General features: G+C 49.6%; 1 protein-coding gene across 8 annotated transcripts; it reads right to left on the bottom strand.

Annotated features, from left to right (window-relative positions):
- Positions 1-721: 721 nt before the first annotated feature.
- Positions 722-25,515, bottom strand: Znf787 (zinc finger protein 787). Of its 8 annotated transcripts, XM_085842382.1 has the most exons (5): positions 25,143-25,515; positions 16,041-16,140; positions 12,238-12,326; positions 3,807-3,978; positions 722-2,435 (listed from the first exon to the last, which is right to left on the bottom strand). In XM_085842382.1, exon 5 carries the CDS (start codon positions 2,419-2,421, stop codon positions 1,369-1,371), a length of 1,053 nt encoding a protein of 350 aa, XP_085698508.1. In that variant the 5' UTR covers positions 2,422-2,435; positions 3,807-3,978; positions 12,238-12,326; positions 16,041-16,140; positions 25,143-25,515; the 3' UTR covers positions 722-1,368. The 8 variants fall into 8 exon arrangements, with proteins under 8 accessions (XP_085698508.1, XP_085698506.1, XP_085698507.1 ...); XM_085842380.1 differs by lacking the exon at positions 16,041-16,140; XM_085842381.1 differs by lacking the exon at positions 16,041-16,140 and having other exon boundaries at positions 3,912-3,978.
- Positions 25,516-26,105: the final 590 nt, after the last annotated feature.

Genomic DNA, 26,105 nt, shown 5'->3' with positions numbered 1-26,105 from the left:
TATGGAGAATATGGCTGCATGACTAGCTGGGAACAGGTTTGGGCAGGGGAGTTATGTGCCATTTTCAAGTCTTCCAAGAGGCACAAGGAAGGGGGGAGGGGAGAGTTGGCATCAAGAAACATGTCAAGCACTGTTCTATATATTAAAAAACTTGCATCTGGCATGTTCCCAAATTACCTGAGCTGGGAACAGTGTGCCCAAGAAACTACACCTAACGCTGGAGGTCCCTTCTGATCCTGCAGCTGTAGGGGTTCTGGGGGATGCACTGGACTGGCACTGAGGAGAATCTGGAACAAAGCATGCCATGGTAACTGCCAACATCATTTCAGTATTGGGTCCAGAAACAATCTACTCCAAGCTCCTCCTCCTCCGCCCCTTCACTGAACAGTAGCAGCCATCAAGATACAGCCTGCTCTGCAGAGAATGCTGATATATGGCTGATGAGTGACCAGAACTTGGACCAGGGATAGAGAGGTGTGCTATTTTTATGTCCTCCATAAGCCATCCTTTTCCCAGCAGGAACAGACAACCTTCTCAACAGTGACCTTGTACCAGGTCAGCAAGGGGCTCCTTGGCAAACACATCTCTTTCTGGAACTGGTTTGGGACACTCTGGGCCCAACATGGTCACCCCTCATCTGATGCGTGTCACTTGTGTGCACCAAAGTGAGGATGGCTAGGTTTCCTTCTCCATCCCAAACTCAAGAAACAGGCAGTGCTGGGACAATTGAATAATGCCATTTATTGCCCCCACATCCCTTCTTCCACTGCCATGACAGGGAAAAAACAGGACCCCATCCTCTCAATAAGACCGTGCTGGGACGTGCTGGGAACAGGAGGCTACTTCACGCCTCTGCTACTGCAAATCCAGGAGGAAGAGGAACGACTTGGGCTAGAAAATTGATTAGGACTCATGGGTCAGAAAAAATAATGGATGGGACGGGTCAAACGGTATGATTAAAAGAAACTTCTAGAAGGGAAGGAAGCCCTTTCGATGCATAAGGCCAGGATTCCCTCCATTCCTTATGACATCTCAGCCCAACACCTGTAGTGGGGGTGGTCTTTCCCTTGAGGGTCTAGTGCCAATTGATCCTTGCAGTTCTCTCAGTCTCTGGCTCCCAGAATGGGAACCTACAAAGAGCCAGCCCACCAGGCGGTAGGGTGGGTCAGCAGAGAGGCTGTGGACAGTCCTGAGAACCCAATAGTTGCGGGTCCCCTCACACCCAGAACAGCACGGAGTAAGGAAGGAGAGAGACAAGGCCGCTGCTCCTTTCGGTCTGATTCTCTCTGGGCCTCCCTCGTGGTCTTGCACACTGGTAGTTCCCACTGAGCCCGAGGGGCCCTGTCCACCCCCCGGGCCTCCCCGTCCCTACCGGGCCTCCCCACCCCGACATTCAGCACACCGCGCACCAGCCGACTGGTCCTCTCCATCGTCCTCTCCACCAGCCCGATAGAAACTCTGTCCGCAGTTGCTGCAGACCGAAGGCGCCCCAACTGCATGGATCTTCTTGTGTCTCCGCAGCGCGGCACCCTGCACGAAGCCCTCACCACACTCCACGCAGATGTGTGCAGGCTCCTCACCAACCGCTACCCCGAGCCCATCCCCATGCTGAGCGCGCTGGTGGGCCAGCAGCCCAGCCCCGTGCCCAAAACCCTTCCCGCACTCCATGCACACATACGGCTTGGGCGCCGGCGCCCTGCGCGACCGTGTCCCCGTTGCCCGCGTCCCCACCCCAGCCAGAGCCGCGGCCGCTGCAGCACCATCCCCTGGCGGGCCCACCACAATAATGCCCTCGCCATCGCCCACTGGGATGGCGATTTCGCCGTCCGCTGCTGTGGCCTCCTCCGGTGCCTTGGCGCGCCGCACGCTGGCTGCCAGCACCTTAGCTGCCACACCTGGCCCTGACAGCTCTGGGTGCAACCGCAGGTGGCGTGCCAGGCTCTTGGGCTGGCTGAAGCCACGGCCGCAGCGCGGGCACACGAAGGGCTTTAGACCACTGTGGGAGCGCCGGTGCTTGGCTAGGCTCTTGCTCTGTGTGAAGCTGCGGCCGCAGTCGGGGCAAGTATAAGGCTTCTCGCCCGTGTGGATGCGCTGGTGCTGCATGAGGTTGGAGCTCCAGCTAAAGCGCTTGCCGCACTCTGAGCAGGCATATGGCTTCTCGCCTGTGTGGATGCGCCGGTGCTGTACCAGATGCGAGCTCTGCGAGAAGGTCTTGCCGCAGTCGGTACAGGCGTTGGGCCGCTCGCCTGTGTGCGTGCGCTGGTGTCGTGTCAGCTTCGACCAGTGGCTGAAGCTTTTGCCACACTCAGTGCAGATGTAGGGTGCTGGCGGCCGCGGCCGGGGCGGGGGCCCAGGAGGAGGTGCAGACTGGGGTGGGGACAGCTTGGTCGGGGGCCAGCTGGGGACGTCATCGTCATCCATGATGAGGATGTCCACTGCAAAGCAAGAGGGAAGGAGGAGGCAAGTCAGAGGTGACAGACCCACAGGGAACATCCATGCGCAGGCTGCCAATGGATTCCAGCTTATTGAGTGGCCCAGGGCAGCTCTTCCTTTCGGAGTTCCTCCAACCTGGGGACTGCTGGGTTGTACCAATGCATATCCAGTACACCTTATCCCATGGGACACCAACCACGCAAGGCATTTCAAGTATTTCTGTGTTCATAACCCATCTCCCTAATATTTGATCCCCTTCTGAGTGGGTGTTGTTCTCTGGTAGCCTTTCTCTAGACCTGCAGACCAATGCTTAAGGCTACCAGGCATGCATAAAGGTCTACCGACCAATGCTATAGAGGGCCAAGGGTAGGAGTGCAAGGAGAAGCACAAGTGGCACCTGAAACCCAGTGAGGATGGGGCCAGGCCTGCAGGCTAGGAAGTACTGGTATCACATTTGGACAATTGTAACTGTGGGGTGAGAAACAGAAAGGGAGAAACAAGTTGGACAAAGAGGGTGGGACAGTAGTAGCTTAGAAGATATGCTAGCCCCTCTATCCGGACACGCGAGGCCCACCCATATAGTTAGCCTCTATTACAAACTAAGTTGGACTGCCTCAAACACACAGACCATGGACAACTACAGTTATAGGAGCCTTGGTCTGGACAACTGAAAACACCCACCGCTCAAGGTAGCCCAGTCTTTCTACACGTGTTCCTGTCCAAGGGGAACTCATCCTGCTCTTGGCCTGGGTGAACTTTGCCTGGTATCTGCTCTCCAGGGGCCTGGCTACCCCTCAAACTCCCTCTGCCTCCCCATTTCCCAGCAGAACCAAGGCCCACAGTCCTATGCCAGGGCCTCACCAGGTATCCCCTGCCAACCCACCCAGATGGCATCTCTTCTTTGTCAGGTTTTGACAGCCCCCAGGGCACTCTCTTCCTCTTTCACCAGCTCCAAGTGCTCAAATGCTGCCTCAGAGATAATCCAGCAAATGAGTGACTGTAGTTCACTTTGAGGCTGTGTCAAACCCACATCTGTGCAACCTGCTTCTTTCTGAGGAGATGCTAGGGAGGTGGAACTTTGCAATGGGGACACATAACCATCAAAGTCAGCTTTCTGAGAAAAATGATGTGAATGGTCAATAGCTCCCCTTCTCAAAGTCCAAGAGATATGTAAAGCCACCTTTCTCCCTGTCAGGACTGGATGACAGTGAACTTAAGGCAATGTCCCTGCTACACTAAATAAATAAATAAATAAATAAATAAATAAATAGTCCGGTTTTAAAACCTAAGGAGGCCAGCCTAAAGCCATATAGATAATGACAATACACATAAAGACAAGGTAAGAAAACAGAGTCCCTTTAGTAAATATATACCTCATAGGCCCCCGTAGTTCCACTATAAAATGTTGCCTGCAGACCACCACAGCTGGGCCTCACTGGGAGGTGGGGGAGTTGTAGAAAATTCAAAAGGAGGCTTACATCAAAGGTTAAGATGGGAACTCTCGAAGCAGCCTGGAGCTCATGTTCAGGCACTGGCCTTCAGGGGCTAGATCAAAAATAAATTCACCAGAGGATAAAGATCATAGACCATGACAACTGACTGGAGGGCTAAAGCTGAAGTGACCGGGGCTTGAAACCGTAAGGAGGGAACAGGTGAGTATACACTGTTGCTATGCCCTTCCTAGATATCCTGAGTTCTAGGCCACACACAGCAACTCTTAGCTGACTGCAAGGTTACAACTACAAAGATTAAATACTCCCTCTTTCGTTGTTCCTAGTGTGAAGAGCTGCTTCTAATTCCCACACCATCCTGGGAGAGGACCTGTGTGCACTCTCAACACGAGGAACAAGACCCTGCTGGGCCCTGGGCCCTGGGCCCTGAGCCCTAGTCACTACTCTTTCTCCTGGCTCCCAAGCACTACTGAAAAGAAACGCTACTAAAAACGTGGCTTTCTGTTTCCCTTCTTCTGAATACCCTGACCCTTATCAATCTCTCTCTCCCTCTACGTCCAATCAACTGTTTTCAAATCCTCTTTAGTATCTGTAAATTCTTGGATCAAAACCAAGATTCTTGTGGTCCTGTGCCCTGGCTACACTTCTTTCCTTGGAAGAAATATTCCAGGTTCCAGGTGCTAGGTACGTGGTGATGGAACCAGAAAGCCAAGATTTGCAGTGGCCAACTAGATCTACTGAACAGCCACATTGGGTCATTGACTCAACTCATCTGCAGCAGTTCCCATCTCAGAGTATCCAGGGGGACTGTCCCAGCAAAGCCCTAGGACCTTCATGTTCCCACTTTAACCCCCAATTTCAGATGTACTGTCAGAAGCCCAGCCAGGTGATCCCACATGCTCAAGGCTGAGACTCACTAGTCTAAGGCAAAACCAATTAGCATCATTCAAGTAGAAAACAAATGGAGACACAAAGTGGCCAAAGCAGAGATATCTGCACAACTGTATTTACTGCTGCACTGTTAATCACAACTGCCAAGAAGTGAGGCCAACTTAGAAGCCCTTCCCCAAAAGAATGGATAAAGAAAATGTCTTGCATACATACAACGCAATTTTATTCAGAGGTAAAGAATGAAATCTTCAGAAAAATCGCTGAAATTATAATGTATAGGGTTGAGGGGATGGAGCTCACTTGCTGTGAAAGCAAAAGGTCCCAAGTTCAAATACCCAACACCTATGTAGAAGCCAGGCAAGTGCAGTGCAGTCCTGAATCTTCAATGCTGCCTGGTGGGTAGAGACAAATGAATTCTGGGAACTCCCTGGCAAGGCAACCCGAGTGACACATAGAGCTTCAGTTTCTGTGAGATCTTGTCTCAAACTACCAGCTGAAGATCAATACAAGAATCTTTATCTTTAAGCATCGGTATGTACACACACACACACAGAGAGAGAGAGAGAGAGAGAGAGAGAGAGAGAGAGAGAGAGAGAGAGAGAGAGAGAGACTGACTGACTGACTTAAAAACACATATGGAAGAGGAATGTAGAACAGGGGCGGGACAGGACCAGACAGCAGAGGGAGGAGAGTAAAGCAGGAGGACTATCTAAGAGGGGGAAAGGGACCAGTCCCAAGGGTGGTGGTGGAAGTGGATAAAAACAAAATACAGTGATGCATATTTGCTAAAGTGTCATAATGGTGCCTGGGAGACAACTGAGCAGGTAAATGTGACAATGTGAATTCAGTCGCAGTGCACACATGGTAGAAGACCACCACCGTCTTCAAGCTCTGCTCTGGCTTCCATGTGCATGGTGGCACGCTTGCCCCACACCCTCTCATGCACACAGACAAAATAGAACTGAAAATGTTTTAAAGCTTAGAGATTCAGAGTGCCAGTGTACTGTGTGCATCTCTGAACAGTATTTGCAGTCATGACATGGAATCTGAATGTTGAATACAGCAAGAAGTCTGGGAGCTCGGGTCACAAGGACCTGGGGGCAGAAGGAGCATGCTATGTTAAGCGACAACCTAGGGAAGTGCTGCCTGAGAACTGGAGAAGGCTGATAAGGAACAAGGAGAACTTTGGTCAGGCACATTCCTTCCTTAGGCTCTGACTTTTCCTAAGGTGTCTGGTTATTCTGTTTAGTGTGCAGGTTTGTAAATAAGCAGATGTTAAGTGACTGGGGAGCTAATAACTTAACGGGTGGGGGTTCCTTTTTAGCTGATGCCTGGAGGCTCAAGTAAGCCAGAACCTGTGCTCCACAAGGACAGCAGGTTCTAAAGAGCAATGGGGTTTGAAAGTGATGCTGTGGGCATTTAGCAAGGGGACAGCAGGGTCAGCCTAGGAGGTCAGCTTCACTTGGTCGCACTGTCTCTGAAAAGATAGGGCTGACAACTTTTTTTTTACCTCAGTACGGTCTTCAGAGATGGCTCTGTGGTCAAGGGCACTTGGTGTCCTTGAAGATGACTCAGGTTTGATTCCCAGAACCCACATAGTGGCTCAAAGTAGCTCCAGTTCCAAGGGCTCTGATACCCTCTTCTGGCCACCCTAGGCACCAGGGAAACATGTGGTATACATACACACACAGAGGCAAAACACTTGTACACAAAATAAAATTTCAAAACGTTAGAACCAGGGCTATACGTCTCTGCTCGCTACAGTACATCTGTGGGGCAGTGGACTATGGCAGGAAACCTGGTAAGGTCGAGTGGGTTCAGAAACCCCAGCTCCTCAGACCTAAGGACAGGGGGTGTTTCACCTACTCCCAACCAGACTCCTGGCCTGGAACAGGTGATCACAACTCCCCACATAAAGAACATGACCCCGGGTCACGTACCACAGAACACAATTCTTCTCCATGCTAATGAGATACCTAGATGGGCCCTAGGGGTTAATCACTAAGCTTCCCCTCCAGGCCCTCCTTCCTGAAAAGCTATTTAATCTCTGGTCCACCGAGGACGTTGTAAACACCTCTTCTCCACAATGAACAATAATAAACAGTTTAGAATCAAGCACTGTCTCTCTCATCAAGAACCATTGTAGGGGCCATGGAGGAAGCCTTCATCCTACAGAGCAACACTGCCTAAGTCTCCTGCAGAAGGCCCCTCTGGGCTCCCCAGACATTCGCTGCTAAGCAAAGCCAGAGTTCCCTGTGCCCCCAGCTCCGGCCCCCCAAGGGCCCCTCCATTCCACACTCCACCCAGCTTCTAGTGGCAACAGGACACCCAAAAGTTAGGGAACCCCAGCTTCAGCCTCAGTTGCATCGTTTCTCACCTGCGCTGAAGTACCCATCTTTGGCTGCATTTTCCCACCCAAGCGGTGCTTCTCAAATACCCAGCACCTGATGTTGGTGTAGGGTAAAATGCAGCCTAGCATTTTGTGTCTTGTCTGCGTGAGTGGAGTTCACATACCCCAGCAACAAGACAGAAATCAGAACCTCACCTCTGGGCCAGTGGACTGGCAGCCCACCTTTGCCAGTCTAAAGACAGTCTTGAGATGCTGTCCGGTCCTTTCTCAGAAAGGTTCCTGTATCACCTTGGGAAAACTCTTAGATCATAGACTAACTGGACACAGAAGGGGCAGCTATTTTGTTTTGTAGGATAGCAGTCGTAATGATTTCAAGACACCCCATCAGGGTCAAGCTCTTGGATCGCTTCAGGAGGTTGTAGGCAGAGCATTTGCGCCCAGTATTCAAGCGTAGGTTGGTTCTCTACTCTTCACCAAATGAATCTCTCCCTTCCTGACATCATATGAAAGGCAAACTACAGGCCTGGTTACACAGACCTACAATCCCAAGCTACGTGGGAGGCTGAGACAGGTTTGAAAATTCAAGGCCTGCTTGAGCTAGGAGCTCAAAGCCAACTTAGCAAGACTCTATCTCAAAATACAAAGTAAAAGCAGGACTGGGAATGTAGCTCTGTGGTAGCACCCTTATCTAGAATGTCTATCCAAGACTCTAAGTTGGATCCTCAGCAAAAACTACAGCAAAAACAAACGTTATGTTAAATTCACTTTGGCTAAACTGCGCAACTCTAGTGAGTGGGTACCTCCTCAAAGCTTGTTGTCTCCCCTGGGCTCTGGTGCCCTCAACAATGTCCCATTCACCTTATATGCTTCTTGCCCTCGGCCCTCCAAGGGCAGCTGGCCAAAGCAGTCCTCGGGGAGCAAAATCAGGAGGTGCCTGTTTTATGTCTTGTTTTCAAATAAAAATCCACACTTCCATATGAATCCTCATAAACCAAAGGTTTTTTTGTTTTTTGTTTTTGTTTTTAATTTAGGCTATTTAGTCCCTCCTCTTCTCCATGGAGATGCTGCCTATCATCAACTTGTCACTGTGATGACAGAATCAGAACGTAGTAGTCGCTTATAGGATTGACCCATGGTGCCTTCTGGGGACAGCTACACTAAATGCCCGAAAAGAGGCTCTTTCCATTTTCACAGTTGTCTTCATAGGCAGGTGAGCTTCATAGGCAGGTCTGGGTGGCCAGCTAGTCCTTTGGCTCCAACGAAGCCCATGCTCACTGACACATTTTATGTTTCTCCCTGGTCACTGGGGTTGTCCAAAACTCAGTCAGCATTACGTTTTCAGGAAAAGGCACACAGGAGAGGGACTTAACTGGTTCTTGCTCTTTGTCAACACCCTTCAAATTCTTGGCTTACCCCTCTTGCCCTGCATACTGCCATGTTTAGACTTCTGTCAGGCTTAATGTGTTGCTGACAGGAAGTCTAACAGCTGCCTTTACTTTTCCTTATAAGTCATTCTGTCAGGAAGCTGGGTTTTGGTTTTACAGCAGGTGGGATTAAACACAGGGCCCTAGGCATGCTACACAAGTGTGCTGCAACTGAGCCATACCCCAGCCCCCAGTTCTTTATAGTTCCTCACAATGTTTGTGACTTGTTCTCTCAACAGCTCTATTGCAGGGCAGGGCTCCTCACTTGAATTAAGTTTTAGGTTGTGTCTATATTGGCCATGTGCATATTTCTGTGTAAATAAATGCCACAAGTATACAGGTAACCAAGAGGCCAGAGAGGGCACTAGATTCCCTGGAGCTGGAGTTACAGGCAGTTGTGAGCTGCCAGACATGGGTGCTGAGAATGGAACCTGGATCCTCAGCAAGAGCAGCAAGGACTCTTAACCACTGAGCCATCCTTCCAGCCCATGAATTAAGTTTTATCATGTACTCTATTCCTTTGCTTTGGATGTGTCGGGGACTCAGTCTAATGTATATCACACTTTCTCTGCCTAAATCCAATATTCTTTACTCCATTTGCATCTTCTAAATTTTTCTTTTTTGCTGGGCAGTGGTAGTGGTGCATGCGTTTAATCTCAGCAGTCTGACGCAGATGGATCTAAATTTGAGGCCTGCCTGGTCTATAGAGCAAGTTCCAAGACAAGCCAGGGCTACACAGAAAAACCCTGTATCAAAAAAAAAAAAAAAAAAAAAAGGTAAAAAAAAAAATCATTTTCATCTTGCAATTATCTCACTTTCATATTTTTAAAATAAATTTTGGGCTGGAGAGATGGCTCAGCAGTTAAGAGCACTGACTGCTCAACCAGAGGTCCTGAGTTCAAATCCCAGCAACCACATAGTGGCTCACAACCATCTGTAATGAGATTGGATGCTCTCTTCTGGTGTGTCTGAAGACAGCAACAGTGTACTTACATATATAAATAAATAAATCTTGTAATAAATAAATAAATAAATAAATGTTACTTGTATGTATTGGGGGTGGGTGCAGATGCCCAGAGCCTTCTATCGCAGCTGGAGTTACAGGAGGTTCTTCTGGAAGACGAGTTGTCCACGCTTAGACCTTCAGTATTTGGGGAACAATATGCTTATTCACTTGACTTCCTTTTAGTGTTTTTATTCTGAGATGGTTTGGGTTTTGATCTTAATCATTGCTGAGATTGCTCCATTGAAGAGTTCTATGATCATGGTTTTCCCGCATGCCATGTTCTCTCTCAGCACATCTAAGCAATCCAGACCTCTGGAAGGGTCTGGATTCAAAAGTAAGGCTGAGCAACAGGCAGCCTGACCTTCCAAGGCTTTGTGTACTCTCAGTAAGATGACCCACATGAAGTCTCGCAATGACGACAGGACACACTAAAAGTGCCATTCTCAGCAGCAGCACTATGAACAGGCTTTCCAGGAATGTGCAAATTTAAGAGTAAACAAACAAACAAACAAACAAAAAACAGGGATTCCTAAAACCCTGCAATCTAATGCTCTGCCAATCTGACAATATGGCTTCCACTGTGCAGAGGCAGTGCTTGCTAAGAACCATTATTAGTGACAAGTCAGAGTGTGATAAACAGGCCAGCACTTGAATGATGCAGAGACTAGGGAAAGCAACATCAGTGTGCTGGACAGCTCTGTCAACCTGACTCAACCCAGAATAACCTGGACAGTCTCAACAGAAGGCTGTCTACACTGAGATGTCCTGTGGTTATGTCTGTGAGAACGTTGTCAGTTAACTCATGTGGGAAGAGCCAGCCCACTGTGAAGCTAGCATTCCCCTAATCAGGGAAAATTAAACTATTAAAAATGGAAAGAAATCAGGCTAGAGAGATGGCTCAACGGTTAAGACAAAGACCTCATGGTGGCTCACAACCATCTGCAATAAGATCTGATGCCCTCTTCCTGGTGTGTCTGAAGACAGCTACAGTGTACTCACAATAAATAAATAAATAAATAAATAAATAAATAAATAAATAAATAAATAAATAAATAAATAAGAGAGAGATATTAATTGATTTTAAAAATAAAATAAATGGAAAGAAATCCAACTGGCCCAGGGTAGCAAACCTGCATTTATCCCCTGTTCCCGACTGTGGATGCGCTGTAACTAGCTGTTCCCAACTGTGGGTGTACTGTAACTAGCTGTTCCCGACTGTGGATGGGCTGTAACTAGCTGTTTCAAGCCCCTGACCTTGTGACCCTCCCAGCATGATGAACCTGGAATGAAAAGTTCAGATAAGCCCCTTCTTCCTCCCCTAAGTTATTTTATGTTGTTATTTTAGCATAGCAACAGACAGGAAACTAGGACAGTCAGTGTGGGGCAGTGGACCATGCCAGGAATCTTAGTAAGGGCAAGTGAGTTCAGAAACCCTGCACCCACCTGAGGACGGTAGGTGTTTCACCTACTTCCAACCATACCCCTGGCCCGGGACAAGTGACCACAACTCCCCACATAAAGAACATGATTGCTGGTCACGTAACACAGAACGCAGAGTTCTCTATGCTAATGAGGTATCTAGATGGGTTCAGAAGGCTTAGCCAATAAGCTTCTCTTCTAGGACACTCCTTCCTGCAAAAGACTTTTAATCTCTGACCTACCCTGAGGAAGTTGTATACACCTATTCTCCACGATGAACAATCAATAAACAGTTTAGAATCAAGGACTGTCTCTCTCATGAAGAACCGTCCATCATGCAGGCTGTGGGGAAGCCTATGTCCCAACACCTGATGGCGGCGGTAGGGTAAAATGCAGCATAGCCCTCTGGGTTTCACCTGCCCAAGTAGAGTTCACACACCCTGGCGGTGAGACAGAAGTGGAACCTCAAGTCAGCATGAACTTCGAGTTGTCAGGATTGTGCCAAACTTTTATTGCAACCCCACACATGGGTATGTGGTAGTGTACAGGTGGAGGTGACAACAACCTTGGGCCATGACAGCAAAGTCTAAGGAACACTGAAGCAATGTGTTGTAAGCACCAATTTATTAACATGGAGAAAGCCAATGCCGTCTGCTCCAGGTGTCAGACACACAACTTGGCCCACTGTGCCTTCTCATGAGCTTTCTTGTCATCAGGCTGGAATCACCAGGGAGAGGGAGGAGGGTATTGGTGGACCAGGATGGGTCTTACCCAAAAAACCTAGGCTCCACGTAACCCACGAGTTTTTCAACCTAATAATGTTTTATTAAAGAAACAGAACACATGTTGCCAACGCTTAAAAGTGAATAATTTCATATTTAGCCCAGCCCACCCTTCCCAAATCTTACCATGTGACCTCAGATTCCCCTTCCCAGTCCTTCCCTCATTCATTATAACTTCCAGACCCTGGGTTTGGAGGCAGACACGGTACCCTTGGAACTAGAGCGGGAAATGGGACACAAAAGGGGTGCTCAACAAGAGCTAGCTGCCGATATGACACAAAAGGTGGCTCCAAGGATCTGGGTGGTGCTGTTAAAAGGACCCTTAGGGATTTGAACACCAGCCTCTCATTCTAAGCTGGGAGTGTGAGGCTCTTGGAGGGCAAGGGGCAGGAATCCAGGCACTCCAGAGTCATAAAGGATGGTTCCCTGGCCTGGTGGGAAAGAAGTGGGGTTGGTTGAGGGACCACCGAGGCCACCTCACCTGGGTTCTCATGACTGGCCATCTGCTGGTCCTCGGAATCCAGTGGCCCCGGAGACCAAGCTTCTTCCCGAAGCTCCATATCTGGGTCCCTGTTGAAAAGGTACAAGACAGGAAGACAGAGATTATAGGTGCTGAACAGAACAAAGAACTCCCCATAGCAGGCAGTCACCCAGCAGACAGGAACCTGCATCGAGACAGTGGTGGCTCAAGCTCTGGCACCCCAAACTCAAGATATAGTTTAGCCCCCATTTGCTACACAGGTCACAGCTACCCTCCCAGACCCCTGCCCAGCTCCTCCCAGCTGGAAACAGGCAGAACAACTCCATGACTCAGTGTTCTCATGGACAAAGTGGAGGACAGAGGTGCATGGGGTTTCAACATGACCATGCAGATGTGACACTTGCTGGAAGAGTCCCACATGCCTTTACAGCTATAACACCCAACTACGGGACTCCTTAAAGCGAGGATGCTCGAGAACAACTGGGAGAGCAGTGTCAGAAGACTATCTATTTCAACATCAAAACACGAGCAACAAAAAGACATTTCAAGGGCCAGGCATGGTGGTGCATGCCTTTAAATCCCAGCACTTGGGAAGCAGAGGCAGGGTGATCTCTTTGAGTTCTAGGCCAGCCTGGTCTACAAAATTAGTCCAGAACAGCCAAAGGCTCTGTTACACAGAGAAACACTGTTTTGAACCCCTACCTCTCACACCCCAGAAAAAGAATTTCAGACACAGAAAGCCTAAACCTCCTGTATCAGGTATTGTGGACCGGTTTGCTGCCTAAATTTATACCCTAAGTCAACTGCAGGCAGTAGGGCTGGACAAGCCTGATCCACAATAGTAACTAATATGAGGGGGTCTTCTAGGCCAACCAGTGGAAAGCCTGGGCCAGGTCGAGCCCTCGGGAACTCCCTGAATCACAGACTCCCTACCAGCCCAGCCACCTGGGTGCCCTCAGCTGTGTTCCTCCTGGCTCCTGAGAGCCTTTAAGCATGTGATGACAGCTGTTCCTGCAAGACTATGTTTGAGGTGAGAGTCACCTCCTCAAAAGGCCTGTCTACCCACCCTTTACCCCCTCAATTCTAGTGCCCCTTCATGTTGTACCAAGTTAAGTCTGTCTTCAGACATCTATTCCTAGGCCAGCACTACCCATGGGACCTCCAGCACCCACAGCAGTGCCAGGCAGCCCAACTGCTCCAGGGAACAATGGTATGAATGAAAACACAGAAGAATGAAACTGGGCCAAGGAGAAGCTTAAAAGACAAAACCCGATGAATCCCAGTACTTGGTCCTGCCCCAAGAACCACACAAAAATAACAAACAGACCAAAGTAGTCTCCAGTGCTGCAGCCAGGTCTGAACAGCTCTGTGAATGTGCACAAGGTAACTATGTGGTGCAAGAGCTAGCTGCATGCAAAGGCTTATAGAACTGTCACATGATTATCTCTCCAGAAGCTACTGGGAGAGAAAACAGCAAGATTTAAAGGGGAAAACTAGGAGGCTAGACATATGTCAGCAAACCACAACGACCATGTGAATGTGTTAGAGTTGGAGGGGCAGGGGCAGATAAGCCAGTCATGGGTCATAAGGGTATGACACCAACAGGTTCATAGAAGTTGAGTCTAAGTCTCTTCCATTCTATTCATTTTCCTCATCTGACAACCTTAAGGACTATACAACAGAACACACAGTTATGTCGGCAAAAGCTGACAAAATGGCAGAACCCCACCAGAACATACCACCAGGCAAGGGATGATTTCAGCTCAAGGTCTGTGGAGACAGGAATGACTCCCTTTTCTTCCTGAAAGCCAAAGCACAGCTTCCTCTTGAGACACAGCCTCCCTGATCCAGGGGAATAAACTATCTTATCAGAAACAAGCACCAAGGGCAAGGGACCTCTGCACAAACAATCGTCCTCATCCACACTCCATAAAAACTCTAGTCACCAGCACAGAACAAACACCAGGCCCAGTGACCCACGGGGGCCTTGCTTTCACATGATACCTACGCATGTAAGGAGGCACCTGAACTTTCTTCTAGTCAATCTACTTTATGTCCGCTTTTTTCTCAGACACAGCAGTGAACTCTTCGGTCTCCCCTACATAAAACCCAACACTTCCAAGCCCCCAGGTGGCACACCATGAACATCAAAACTCCGAAGGAAGCTGGGTGTAGTGGTGCACACCTGTACCTTCCCAGCACCTGAGAAGTAGAGGCAGGAGGATCAGAAGTTTCAGGCACACCTCAGCTACATAATGAATCAAAAACCACTGGGTTACATGAGATCTTGGATCTTGTCTTTTTTTTTTTTCTTCCAGGCACGGTTTCTTTGTGTAGCCCTGGATGTCCTGGAACTCACTCTGTAGACCATGCTGGCATTGAACCCAGAAATCCGCCTGCCTCTGCCTCCCAAGTACTGGGATTAAAGGCATGCACCACCACTGCCCATCGAGATCTTGTCTTAAAAGTGAAACAAAAGACAACTCCACAAAGAGAACTTGCAAGTACACGGGGAAAATGTCAGATGGCACTGTCGCTTGGCAAACAGGACATTTCTCAAGTGGTAAGCAGTTACAAAGTAACCTTATAGTTCCATTCTTGGCATACACCCAAAGAAAACACTCATCTGCACGATGACAGTGCTCTGTGTGGCAGCTAAAAAGCAGACACCAAATGCTAGAAAAAGAAATAAGATCTAAGCCTATTATTCCATATGCATGGACTTCCCAAGGTCATTAAGTCCAGGACAACATGGTTGCATGAAATGCCAAAAGTCACTGAGCCAGGAGTCACATGGTGTATGGCTCCATGTGCGTAAACTGCCTCTGTATGTAAACATCACAGAGCCCAGGGTCACCAGGAACAGGTTTCTGTGTATGAACTGCCCAGGATCACTAAGCTCAGGACCAAATACCCAGTCGCATGGTATAAGATTCTGTGTGAGTGAACTACTCAAGGTCACTAAGGCCAGGGTCACGCGGTGTTGGAGTCCATGGGTATGGACTCTCTAGACACGTCCACAGACAAGCAGACTAGTGAGTGGCTGCAGTTCAAGGACAGAAGTGGCAGTGACCATGAAGAAGATGGGCTTCCTGACAGGTAATGGAAACATTTAGGACTAGACAGCAGTAATTGCTAGGTAACTGAATATATTAACATACCACCCAACTGTGTGCTTGCTTTAAAGCAACTTATTTTCAGGCGTTGCAGTGGTGGCACATACTTTTAACCCCAGCATTAGGGAGGCAGAGGCAGGCAAATCTGAGTTCAAGGCCAGCCTGGATGGAGTGGGTTCCAGAGTAGCCCAAGCTGTTTCATAAAGAACTCTGCCTCGGCAGGGGGGAATAAGAATGATAAAACACTAGCACATCTTCAGCACACAGAAGCCTTTAATACAAGGTAAACTTAAGTATACAAGTACCTACGTGGGGGAAGGAAGGACAGGACTTGAGCTGCAGGTACTGCTAGGAGTCAGAGGTAGAAGAGAGGGTTGGCCTGTGAGAGCTGGTCAGTTGCTAAGTGTGATACTGTGTTCTCACTTTAAAAAGCTCAAGCAGCTGGGAATTCCCAGCCCCATCCAACTTCCTACAGGAAGGAGGCCTGGCGGGGTTGGGACGGGGGTGTTAGCCTGTCTGTATTCCACTCACCTAACCCCTGCAGAATGTCTTCAGTGGTCAGAGGGCAGCCTCTTTCCCAAAAAACAGGAAGCCTTACTATACTAACCAGGCAGTAAAGCAACCGCCAAGGAAACTGATGCCCGAAAGAGAGCTGGCAGGGTTACAGGCACGGATGCAGAGACTAACCTGTGTTGGCTGGAAAAGGTTTGCTAGCCTGACCAAATTCTTCCTACTGATTCCATGGTGTCTCTCTTCGAATGGTCACATTTCATATCTTCTGAGTCACCTATATGAATGACAATTTAGGTATGCACTTTCTGGCTGATTATAGGAAAAGTTTAGTTGACTTCTAATGTCAATGAGCAAGAAATGCAAAAATATGGGCAGCTTTCAAAGCCAAGGACTAAGGGAGTCATGAGGAAAAGCCATGAGTTGGGAGCACAGCCAACAGGAGGCAGCCTAGCTTATCTACAGGCCATGTGCTGTTGTTGATTATTGTATAAGTTCCTCTGAACGAAGGGGAGCACAGACATCCACTCAGTACACTGGTGGGTCCAGGATATAGGAAGGGCTGACTCCTGTCCCATAGGTCAAATACCATATAAAATGTCCTGAAAGGGGCTGGGGAAATGAAAAACTCAGCCTGAAAAGGCCTGTCACAGAAAGCCTGAAGTTCAGTTCCCAGCACCCATGTAGAAGCTGGATATGGCAGAACACCCATACCCCTCTGCTGGGGAGTGGAGACACAGGGTTTCCTGGGGCTTGGTGACCAGGCAGTCTAGCAAAATGGGGAGCTTCAAGTACAGTCAACGACAGTTTTTAAAATGAAGAAAATACCTAGGAAAGACTTGCCATCAATGTTTCCAAAACACACACAAAGTGCCCTGAAAATATTAACTTCAGAAATGGTAGGCATTCTTCTCCTCCTGCCGTGTTGCATAACCTTTTGCTTTGCTCCAGGCCCCTGCCAGCAAACTAGCAAAGAAGTGCAGCAGGGTCACACAACACTGGAACCTGGGTTTATCTGTGGGGTAGAGGCAGATCTTCACCAAGCCTCAAAGGTGACCCTCTTATGTCTGTCGTCTCTGGGTAGCAGAGCTGTAGGACCATCTAGGTGGCTGTCTAAAGCAGGACAGTGTTCTACAGGAGCTGACAACACCTGGCCGACTTAAGCAAACAAGCTGAGAGCAGGCCTGATACCAGACAAAAGGTACACACCTCTCTTCACCTGAAAATACCAGCCTGGAAGCTCAACCCATGCTACCACAGCTGCACACTGTGACCCTGAGCATGTAAAAGCTCCTAAGGCCTCAGCTGTATCCTGAAACAACAGATGTTTCACAGAGCTGTGGGAAGCCTCCAGTGGAAGCAAGCTTATGGGGATGGGAAGCCTCCAGTGGAAGCTTATGGGGATGAATCAGGGATTTGTACTCTTGCAAAGGGTTCAAAAAGGATACCCAGTCCTCCCATGTATTCATCCACCCATTCTTAAACTACTGGCCCTCTTGGTCAAGTTCTTGAAGTTTGGGGCCCAACTCAAGATCTCACAGCAGGAGGAACAGATGTTGTATCTGCAGGGGAGGCACAGAGGAGCCAGGGGAATCTTAGGAGCCACAACCCAGCTCTGTAGTTTCATGACAGCTCCACAGAAAGGGCCCCATCCTGAGCACAAGAAAACTCCCAAGATGTGCAAGGATGTTCAGTGGCAGACCTCACACCTGGCATGACAGAGACCCTAGGTTTGATTTTCTAGGTTCAGTCTCTAGAACACTTGCAGAAATAGCAAACAGTCCAGGCAACAGGATGCTAGGCACCTTCTGAACAGGACCCCTGGAAGTGCACCCACCCTCTCCTTTCCTCCTCCTCCTCTCCCTTCTCAGCCAGCACCTCCAGCCTCTACAGATGTTCACCCTGCTCTGACCTCCACCTTACAGAGGTAAAAGGAAGGGCATCCTCCCTCAGCCCCCACCCGTCCCAGCAGGGCCCTTAAGCAATCCAATTAGCACATGGATCTGACAGAGCTATTAAGCCCAGACAAATTATTGTTATTATTGTTGTTATTAGGTCCCACCCACCCCCCTCTGGATGCCTGCCTACCAATTATCCCCTTGCTTTCTTCTGCTGCCAATCTTGCTTCCTCTTCCCCCTGCCTGCCGGGCCTGGGTGCAGAAGCAGCCCCTCCTGCCCCTCAGCCTCTCACACTCACTTGCTTCTGTCTTCCAGCCTGGTATGCCTCACTCCTCTCCTCCCACCCACCAGCAGGCAGGAGTGGTGACATGCCAATGCATCCTTCCTTACCAACCAGTCATCTCCAGGCCGCCTGTTCTCTACTGGTTCTCATTAACAAACACTATCTCTGACTTCAATGTCACCAAGTGCCCCCATCTACTTCTGAGTCTCAAGCACCCTCTACCCACACCTACATCCCTGGTTCACCAGCAAGGACTTCATCTCCCAACCAAGTCATTGCCTCCTCTCTTCTCTTTCCTCCCTCCATGTGCCCACCCCAGGACCTGCTTCTGGGTGCCTCCCCTCACTGGCACCCCAGTTCTGGATCTAAACTAAGCCTCTCAAGACCCATCAACTCCATGACCTTAATCTCTGTAATAAAAATTACTCAGTTCAAATAACGCAAATAAAAAACTGAGCAAACAAGATGCAGCAGATGGCTCAGTGGCTGCACAAGCCTGAGGACCAAGTCCAGAGCTGGAACCCCAGGGCCAGGAGGAACAGCAAGGCCTGTTTGGGGAGGTGAGCTTGCAAGGCCAACTAAATAATCTACCCAAAAGGGTGAGCTCCAGGCTCAATGAGACCCCTGTCTCAAAAAACAGGGTAAAGAGGCTGGAGAGACGCTCCATGAAGGACCTGAATTTGGTTCTCAGCACCCACATGGCAGCTCACAACTGCCTGTAACTCCAGTTCCAGAAAAAGGATTCAATGCCCTCTTCTGGCCTCAAGCACTTGCCTACACATGGCACACATAAGCAGGTACATATCATACATGTCAAGTAGATGAGTAAGTAAATCTTTAAAATATAGAAGTGACTGAAGTCAACCTACACACATGCTCACACTCATAAGCATCTACAGGAATGAGTACAAATACAGACCATACACAAATCCCACTGGGGCAAAAGATCTGAATAGTCTTTTCTTCAAAGACATCCAAATGGCCAGTGAGCACACGAAAAGATGCTGCCACAGGTAAATTCAAGCAGAACCACAGAGAAGCTCCATACTACAGCTCAGTGTCATGAGAGTGCTAGTGAGGACGGTGAGAAAGGAAGGAAGCCTCTGGCTTGGCTGCAGAGAGGGCAAAGTGGTGCACCTGCTTCAGGAAACACCTGGCAGTCCCTGCAGGTTACGCAAACAATCACCTCAACGCAACCATTTACTAGTAATGGAAATCTACAGTAATGGAAGGAAAAAAATCCTGCCACATGGAACTCTAGATGTCAATGTTCAAGGAAGCCTTATAAACCCAAAAGCCCAAAAGAGCCAATACAAATGGCCAACATGTGAAGCAGAGCACATGGCCACAAAAACACACACAAAGTTGAACCTCCAAGGCTTTCTGCTTGTAAAGCAAGCCAAATTCAGAAAAACATATACTGCAACTCTATGTAAGATACCTAAAATAAGCAACCCACTGAGCAACCTATCCATTGAGACCCCCTGCATATCAGATATTTACCTAACAGCTAACTAACTAGCAAAATTAGTTATAAAGTAGCCACGAAAATAATTTTTATGGGGGGGGGGGGTCACCACAACATGAGGAACTGTACTAAAGGGTCCCAGCATTAGAAGGTTGAGAATCATTGCCATAGAGAAAATACAATGGCTCCTAGGGCTGGGGCAGGTGGAAATTTTCTAAAACCTCTTGTGACGAACACAAAATGCAGTGAACATGGTAAAAGCCATCAAATTGTTCTAAAAGGTGAATTTATATTATGGAAGGGATCCCCCTGATTCAGTAAAACTGCTATGGGCAAAAAAATGCTATCATGCCTAAACAAGTCCCATCACACACCCCACTAAGCCACAAAACCAAAATTCAAGCCCGATCTCAAAAGACCCCAGTGTGGCCTTGGTTTTACATACTCCCATCTTCCAGACCCCCCAATATCACTATCTACCCCTACTCCCCTCTGAAGAATCCTGCCCCTGACTTTTAGCTGCCTGCTCCTCCTCCCCTCTCAAGGGCTGACTCAAGTATTTCCTCTTCCTGTGCCCAGGACCCACCTCTTATCACATGCCAGCTTTGTACTATCTCTATCATCTTTCTATTTCCTTCTGGGATCTCTGAGGGCAAATATTAAGGGTACTTATCATTGCAGACTATGTTACATAGATGGCCATTAGCTGGCCTCTCAGCCCACTGTCCTGCTGTCCTTCACTAGGATGCTCCTATTCTGCTTTCCCTAGCAGATCCCTTCTGCCTTCCCTTGTCTGTGTGTGGCCTTTCCCCCCACTCCAGCCCTTTCAACTCCCTCTTTAACCAAGTCCTACATCCAGCACCAGACCAAAGCTGAGCCTTCATCTCCTCAGTCCTCAGGCAAGACCTCACCACTCAGCAAAAGCATCCCAGTGTTTGCCATCACTGGGCTCTTAGACTTGTTCCACAAGGATGAGCTTGTAGGGACTGCTCCATCTCATCCAGTTTTGGTAGTCACACTTTGAGAATACCATCTGCACCCATCCATATCTGAGGCTGTATTTAGACATGTCATGGAGCCAATTCCTGGTCCTCCTGGTCTCTCTCCAGTGTTTTGGTGGATGAGATCCTGACTCCTAACTGGTCAGCACACCCACTTCCTGTGGACTCTAGTCCCTTCAGGAGAATATGGTCACTGTCAACCAAGGCTAGCAAGGCCTGTTTGGCAAGGACATGAAGTAAACATGGTCAGGACAGAGAAAAACCTTGGCCCCACCTACCCAGGAGAGCCTTCTAGATTCTTAATCCACTGTAAAGCCGTGGCACACCTGGCACTCAGCTAGAGCAGCCCCTGAGGAGCACCCTGCTCCTTCCTGGCCAAACACAGCCAGGAGAAGCAGAAGCCAAATCAAACCTGGATCTGAGCACTAGCTCTCAGCCTCAAATATGTCTGCAGATCTTGACTCACTCCTGAGCACCTCAATTCTTTTTTTTTTTTTTTACCTCCCCCGCCCAGCACCTCAATTCTTAACCAGTGGAAAGTAACTGAAAACTGCCAAAAAGCAAAACCCTCTTTAAGAGTATACTGTGCATGCTGGATGATTACAATGTCCCTACGGATTTACTGATAACAACAAGCTAACCCAGGATGGGGGTAGAATGGGATACCAACAGTACCCAACCCAGAACCTGGGATTAGTGGAAGGAGCATAAAGGAATGGTGCCTCCTGCTCAACCCTTCTGTGAACCTAAAACCCTCAAAACACTACATTACATTTTGCATTGCAGGGCTACCTCAGACCTGCCCTCTGGACTGGACTGTTTTCTACCTGGCCTTATACCTCTCTAGATCTGCTGAGGTAACATGCCCATGTGCCAAGGCCCAGCATCTAAAGTTCCTCCCTTGGGAAGCCTTCCCAACTCCTCCCTTCCCTCTGCTGCAGCTGTCTTCTGTGGCCAACAGTACAGATCACATTCACCAAGCACAGATTAAACCTCAAGCTGTGAGGTACACAGTGCTATAAGCTCATAAGCTTAGATCCTGAGCGCCTGAACTGCCAGGAAGAGAGGCCAGAGGACAAGCCCTACAGGCAGGCTGACAGGGTAAGAACCTACCCCACTGGTGACCAACCATGTGACCTAGTCAAGGTGTCTCATCTCACCCCAAGCCAGTAGTAAATTGTGACACATGTCCAGTATTGAACAAGAAACCTGAGGCAGGCACCTTCAATTCGATTCGATTCAATTCAATTCGAGGAAGCATTTCTTTTTCTTTCTTTCTTTCTTTCTTTCTTTCTCTCTCTCTTTCTTTCTTTCTTTCTTTCTTTCTTTCTTTCTTTCTTTCTTTCTTTCTTTTTTTTTTTTTTTTTTTTTTTTTTGGTTTTCCAGACAGGGTTTCTCTGTATAGCCCTGGCTGTCCTGGAACTCACTTTGTAGACTAGGCTGGCCTCAAACTCAGAAATCCTCCTGCCTCTGCCTCCCGAGTGCTGAGATTAAAGGTGTGCGACACCATCCCCAGGTTCGAGGAAGCATTTCTTGCACACTATCACTGCTATACCTGTTTCAGAGATGAGAAAGCCAAGGGCTAGACAGCTGAGGGGCTAATAAAAAGTCATACAGCCACAGAGCAAACACCAAGTCAAACTTGGGTAGGCCAGACTTCCTCTCTGGACACCAGCATTTGCTCCCAATTAACATCTGCTTCTGTTGGCTGAGTTTAAGCTCCTATGGGTTTCCCTCCCCGAAACATCACAAGGAATTTCCAGAAGACTGAGTCCTCAAAGGAGAGCAGGAACTATACTCTGCCCTGACCAAGTGATCCTGCACACAAACCCAAACTTATGCTCTCAGCAGCCTTGCCCTTAGCTTTGAGGCTGAGATTTTATCTGATGAGCATCTAGTGCCCAGCATTATCCCCTTTAAGGCAGGCACTCCCCACCAGGCACAGGAAAGAAGCCACTGTTCTGGGAGCCCAAAGGGAGAGGCCAAGGCAGAGACAGAATAGGAAAAGCACAATGACAACGGGGTCACCCAGCCCACTTGGACAGGGGCTAGGATCCACCTCAAGGTCATGTCAACTCAGCTTCCACTGGTCCTGCTGGCTAGTGAGGCCTCCATTACAGTTGGCACAGATCTCAAGTCTCCCTACCCATTCCAGCCACCAGTATTAGTCACCTCCGCTTATTCTACTCTGCTTATCCTACTCCGAATCATCCTACTATAGGTCTTCTATAATGCGGCCAGGTCTCAAGAGTCTTCCCAGCCAGCAGCACTGAACGCAGTCTCCTAACATTTTACCCACTGAATAGGGATCCAGGAACCCAACCCAATGGCTAGCACTTAAGAATAGGGCTGTAACCCCAGATCCAGCATGCCCAAAAAGAACTGTTCCAACAGAAGGGGTGGCACTACAATCACAAACCTACACATACTGTATCCTAAAACTACGTTAGGGCCTAGGGCACACAAGTACCAACAAGTATCTGTCCTATCTTGCCAAAACTAAGGTGACCACTTCTGTCCCAGGGTCTCAAGAGAACTCTGCAGCCAGTGCCTGCCAACCTCTCAAAGCAAGTCATCAAATGTTCAGTCTCTCCTAAATATGGAGGCCCAACACCTGACGCATCCCTAGTCAGTCAGAGGATGACAATATGGTTTTGGAAAGTCTGTGAAGTGTGTCTGGGCACCCACAAGAGCTATGGGTGCCCATTAGTGACTACATAGTTACTGGTGGCCTTGAGCTATATACATTCTGCCATCTCCCATAAGTCTCAGGGTCCCCTTGTCCAAGACTCAGCACCCATGTCCTGTAGGGCCTAGAACTCTCAGGGACACTTTGGCATTATCTCCCTATTGTCCTGAGCTACTGCAAAACAAGAACTACTAGATCCTTGTCAAGTTGGCCAGTGTCACCAACCAGCAGGCCTGGCCCATGGAAACCTTGAGAACAGCCCTCCAACCACATCCCCACCAGTGCAATTCAGTGCCCTGGGGTTAGTGGAGTTTGTAGTCTTGATGGACTGGACATATTCAGGAAACTGTAACAGTGTAACAATTAAGTAGAAAGAGGTGGAAACAGCCTGGGAAAGGGGAAGTGACACATCCAAGGTCACAGAACCGTAAACAAGCCAAAACTGGAACTCAGGAGCTGGCTCCAGAGACTTTTTGAACTTTTGCCTGAAAGCAAAGTATGAAAACCCTTGCTCTGGGTGTATCACTGTTTAACACCTCTATTGTGTCCTCGTGAGGAATGGCATGAAATTTCTTATCTATGACTGCAGAACTTAGGAGCTGAAGTGTGGAATTGAGCTTCAGAGCTCGTGGGCAAAATTCCCAGTAGCTGCAAATCATTCTTGAATTTCACCATGGGCCAAGCCTGAGGATATACCCTTCTCTGCTCAGATGGAGAATACATGAGATAAACCAAGTCAGAATCTAATGTGAAAGTTCTCTGGGCCATGGCAGCACAGCTCTCAGTGACTCCAGAGAAGCAGGAGGGGAAAGTTGGCTGCACTTGACCCAAGAGGCTTAAAGCCTACTGGAGCTTTCCCCAGAGCAGAGACCAGATCTCAGCTAGATCCTCAACAACGCCTGAATCAGAAATTAAGGGGTTGGGGGAACCCATCAGGTCTGCGTTTTTACTAACGACCTAGGCAATAACGCCTAAGGTTGTATGGGTCAGGTCTCAGCTCCTGCTTTCCACCCCTAGTTCTTGTTCATTTTCCTATCCTGGTGTTAAGACAGGTGTCGGTTCACTCCCCACTCACTTCTTCCTCTGTGGATCACTTTTCCGACTGACCTTTTGCAAGTGCTGGGACACACTTTCCCGGGGTTTGGGGGTCACCCTATGACCTACTCTTGTACAGATTGGGGGTGGAGGCGGGAGGGCTGCTGAGGGGCGGGGCTCCGCGCTGGACCCAGCCCTGAGTCCGCCCAGGGGAGGAAGGCAACAGTCCAGGCGGCCCAGTACGACCCACACGGTGCTGACCTTGGCCTGGCGCTTCCCCTCCCAGGACGTGTTTCCTGCCGCTGGTCAGCACGCGCGGGGGAAACAGATGAATGAGCCTCCCGCCACCTGCATCCCGTAATTACTCGCTGGATCAAAGGCCAGCGCATGGCCCCCGAGGCAGCAACGGGCCAGGCGACTCGATTTAAGGAAGGAGAGGACTTGGGAGAACTTGGGCCGAGACTGACCATGGGCCGCCGTTTCCGGTCAGTCCAATCCAGGCGGCGGGGTCTCTCCCCACATCAAGCCTCGCCCCCGCCAACAATTCCCTGGCACTTCCGGCCATGACCAGCTGCAAGTCCAGTCCGGGTGGCCCGGACCCCACCGGTTGGGTAACCCAGGTGCCTGCCGGCCCAGCACAGCCGCCGGAGTAGCGCACGCGCATTGTCCCAGGCCGCGGCGCCAATCTCTCCCGCGCGCGCGCGCGCGCGAACTCCCGGGCCGCGCGCCCGCTCACGCCCACCCCCCCACACACACCCCTAACACGACACGCACGCGCACTAGTCCGCTCTGCCGCGCTCGCCCTCCCGCCTCCCCACTCACCCCCGTCCGAAGCCCAGCTTCGCGACGCGCTCTCATCCCAGCCACTCGGCGCACGCCCCCCTGAGCCCGCGGCCGCCCTCACCTCCGCGGCCCCGGGGCCGTCACGCCGCACTCTTCCTCTCGCCTGCCTCGCGGATGGTGGCAGCGGCGGCAGCGGCGACTCAGACCCTGGGGTCAGGGGGACGGGCGCCCAGGCCGGAAGTGACCTTCCCGGCCGCTTCCGCTCGCGCCTCTCCCTCCTCCCCCTCCCAGGCCGCCACCGCTACCTCGCCACTCTAGGCAGAGGAGCTCCGGGACCCCTGACCGCTACCCCCTCCGGCTCTATGGTACGGAAAGGCGCCTCAGGACGCTACTTCCGGAATTATCTAGGACCCAGGTCCTCCGGTTTGCTCTATGGCGCCTCGATCTGAGGGGCTCGGGCCCCGCCCCCTCCCCGGACAGAAGGCTGGGCTCGACCCGTTAGGCGCACACTTCCGGGTGTCGGGGCGGCCCCCCAACCCAGCCTCGTCGCTCGCGCCTGCGCGGTGAGCTGCCCGCGGCGACGCTCCCACTACTCCAGTCCTCCTGTCGTCTCTATCACCGTAACCCCTTCCGCCCCGGGGCGCTTCCAGGCCAACGCTGGTCTCAAAAAATTCGGTTCACAAGATCTGAAGTTTTTCCCCAAAATGCTTCCGCTCGAGCTTCCGGTGCGGGTTGCATTTTGGGACGACCTCATCTTGAAATCGGCCTGTTTTGCAGAGAACCAGAGGTCACATTACCTTACTAAGTGACATAGCAAGAATGACCTCGAACCTTCAGAGTAGGGCTCCAAATTTAAGTGTTTCTCTATGACTTATTACTCTCCTAGAAGAAAGGTCCATCACAGTTTGGAGGATGCTGATGATGAAGAAAAGGAATGAAGGGACCCGATACAGATATCTGCTTCCAAGGCACAATTTGAAACTTGAAAGTCAATGTCAGCTTCTCTGAGACAAATGGTATTATCTTCATCAAAAGCAGACGTCAGGTGCTGCTGTTACTTGGACTAAGTAAGAGATGGACTTTT

The sequence above is a fragment of the Mus caroli genome, unplaced genomic scaffold (genome assembly GCF_978045245.1).
Source record: "Mus caroli unplaced genomic scaffold, Mus_caroli_1 scaffold_8, whole genome shotgun sequence".
In the NCBI taxonomy this organism is placed as follows: Eukaryota; Metazoa; Chordata; class Mammalia; order Rodentia; family Muridae; genus Mus; species Mus caroli.
This window is presented reverse-complemented; position numbering and strand designations above follow the sequence as displayed.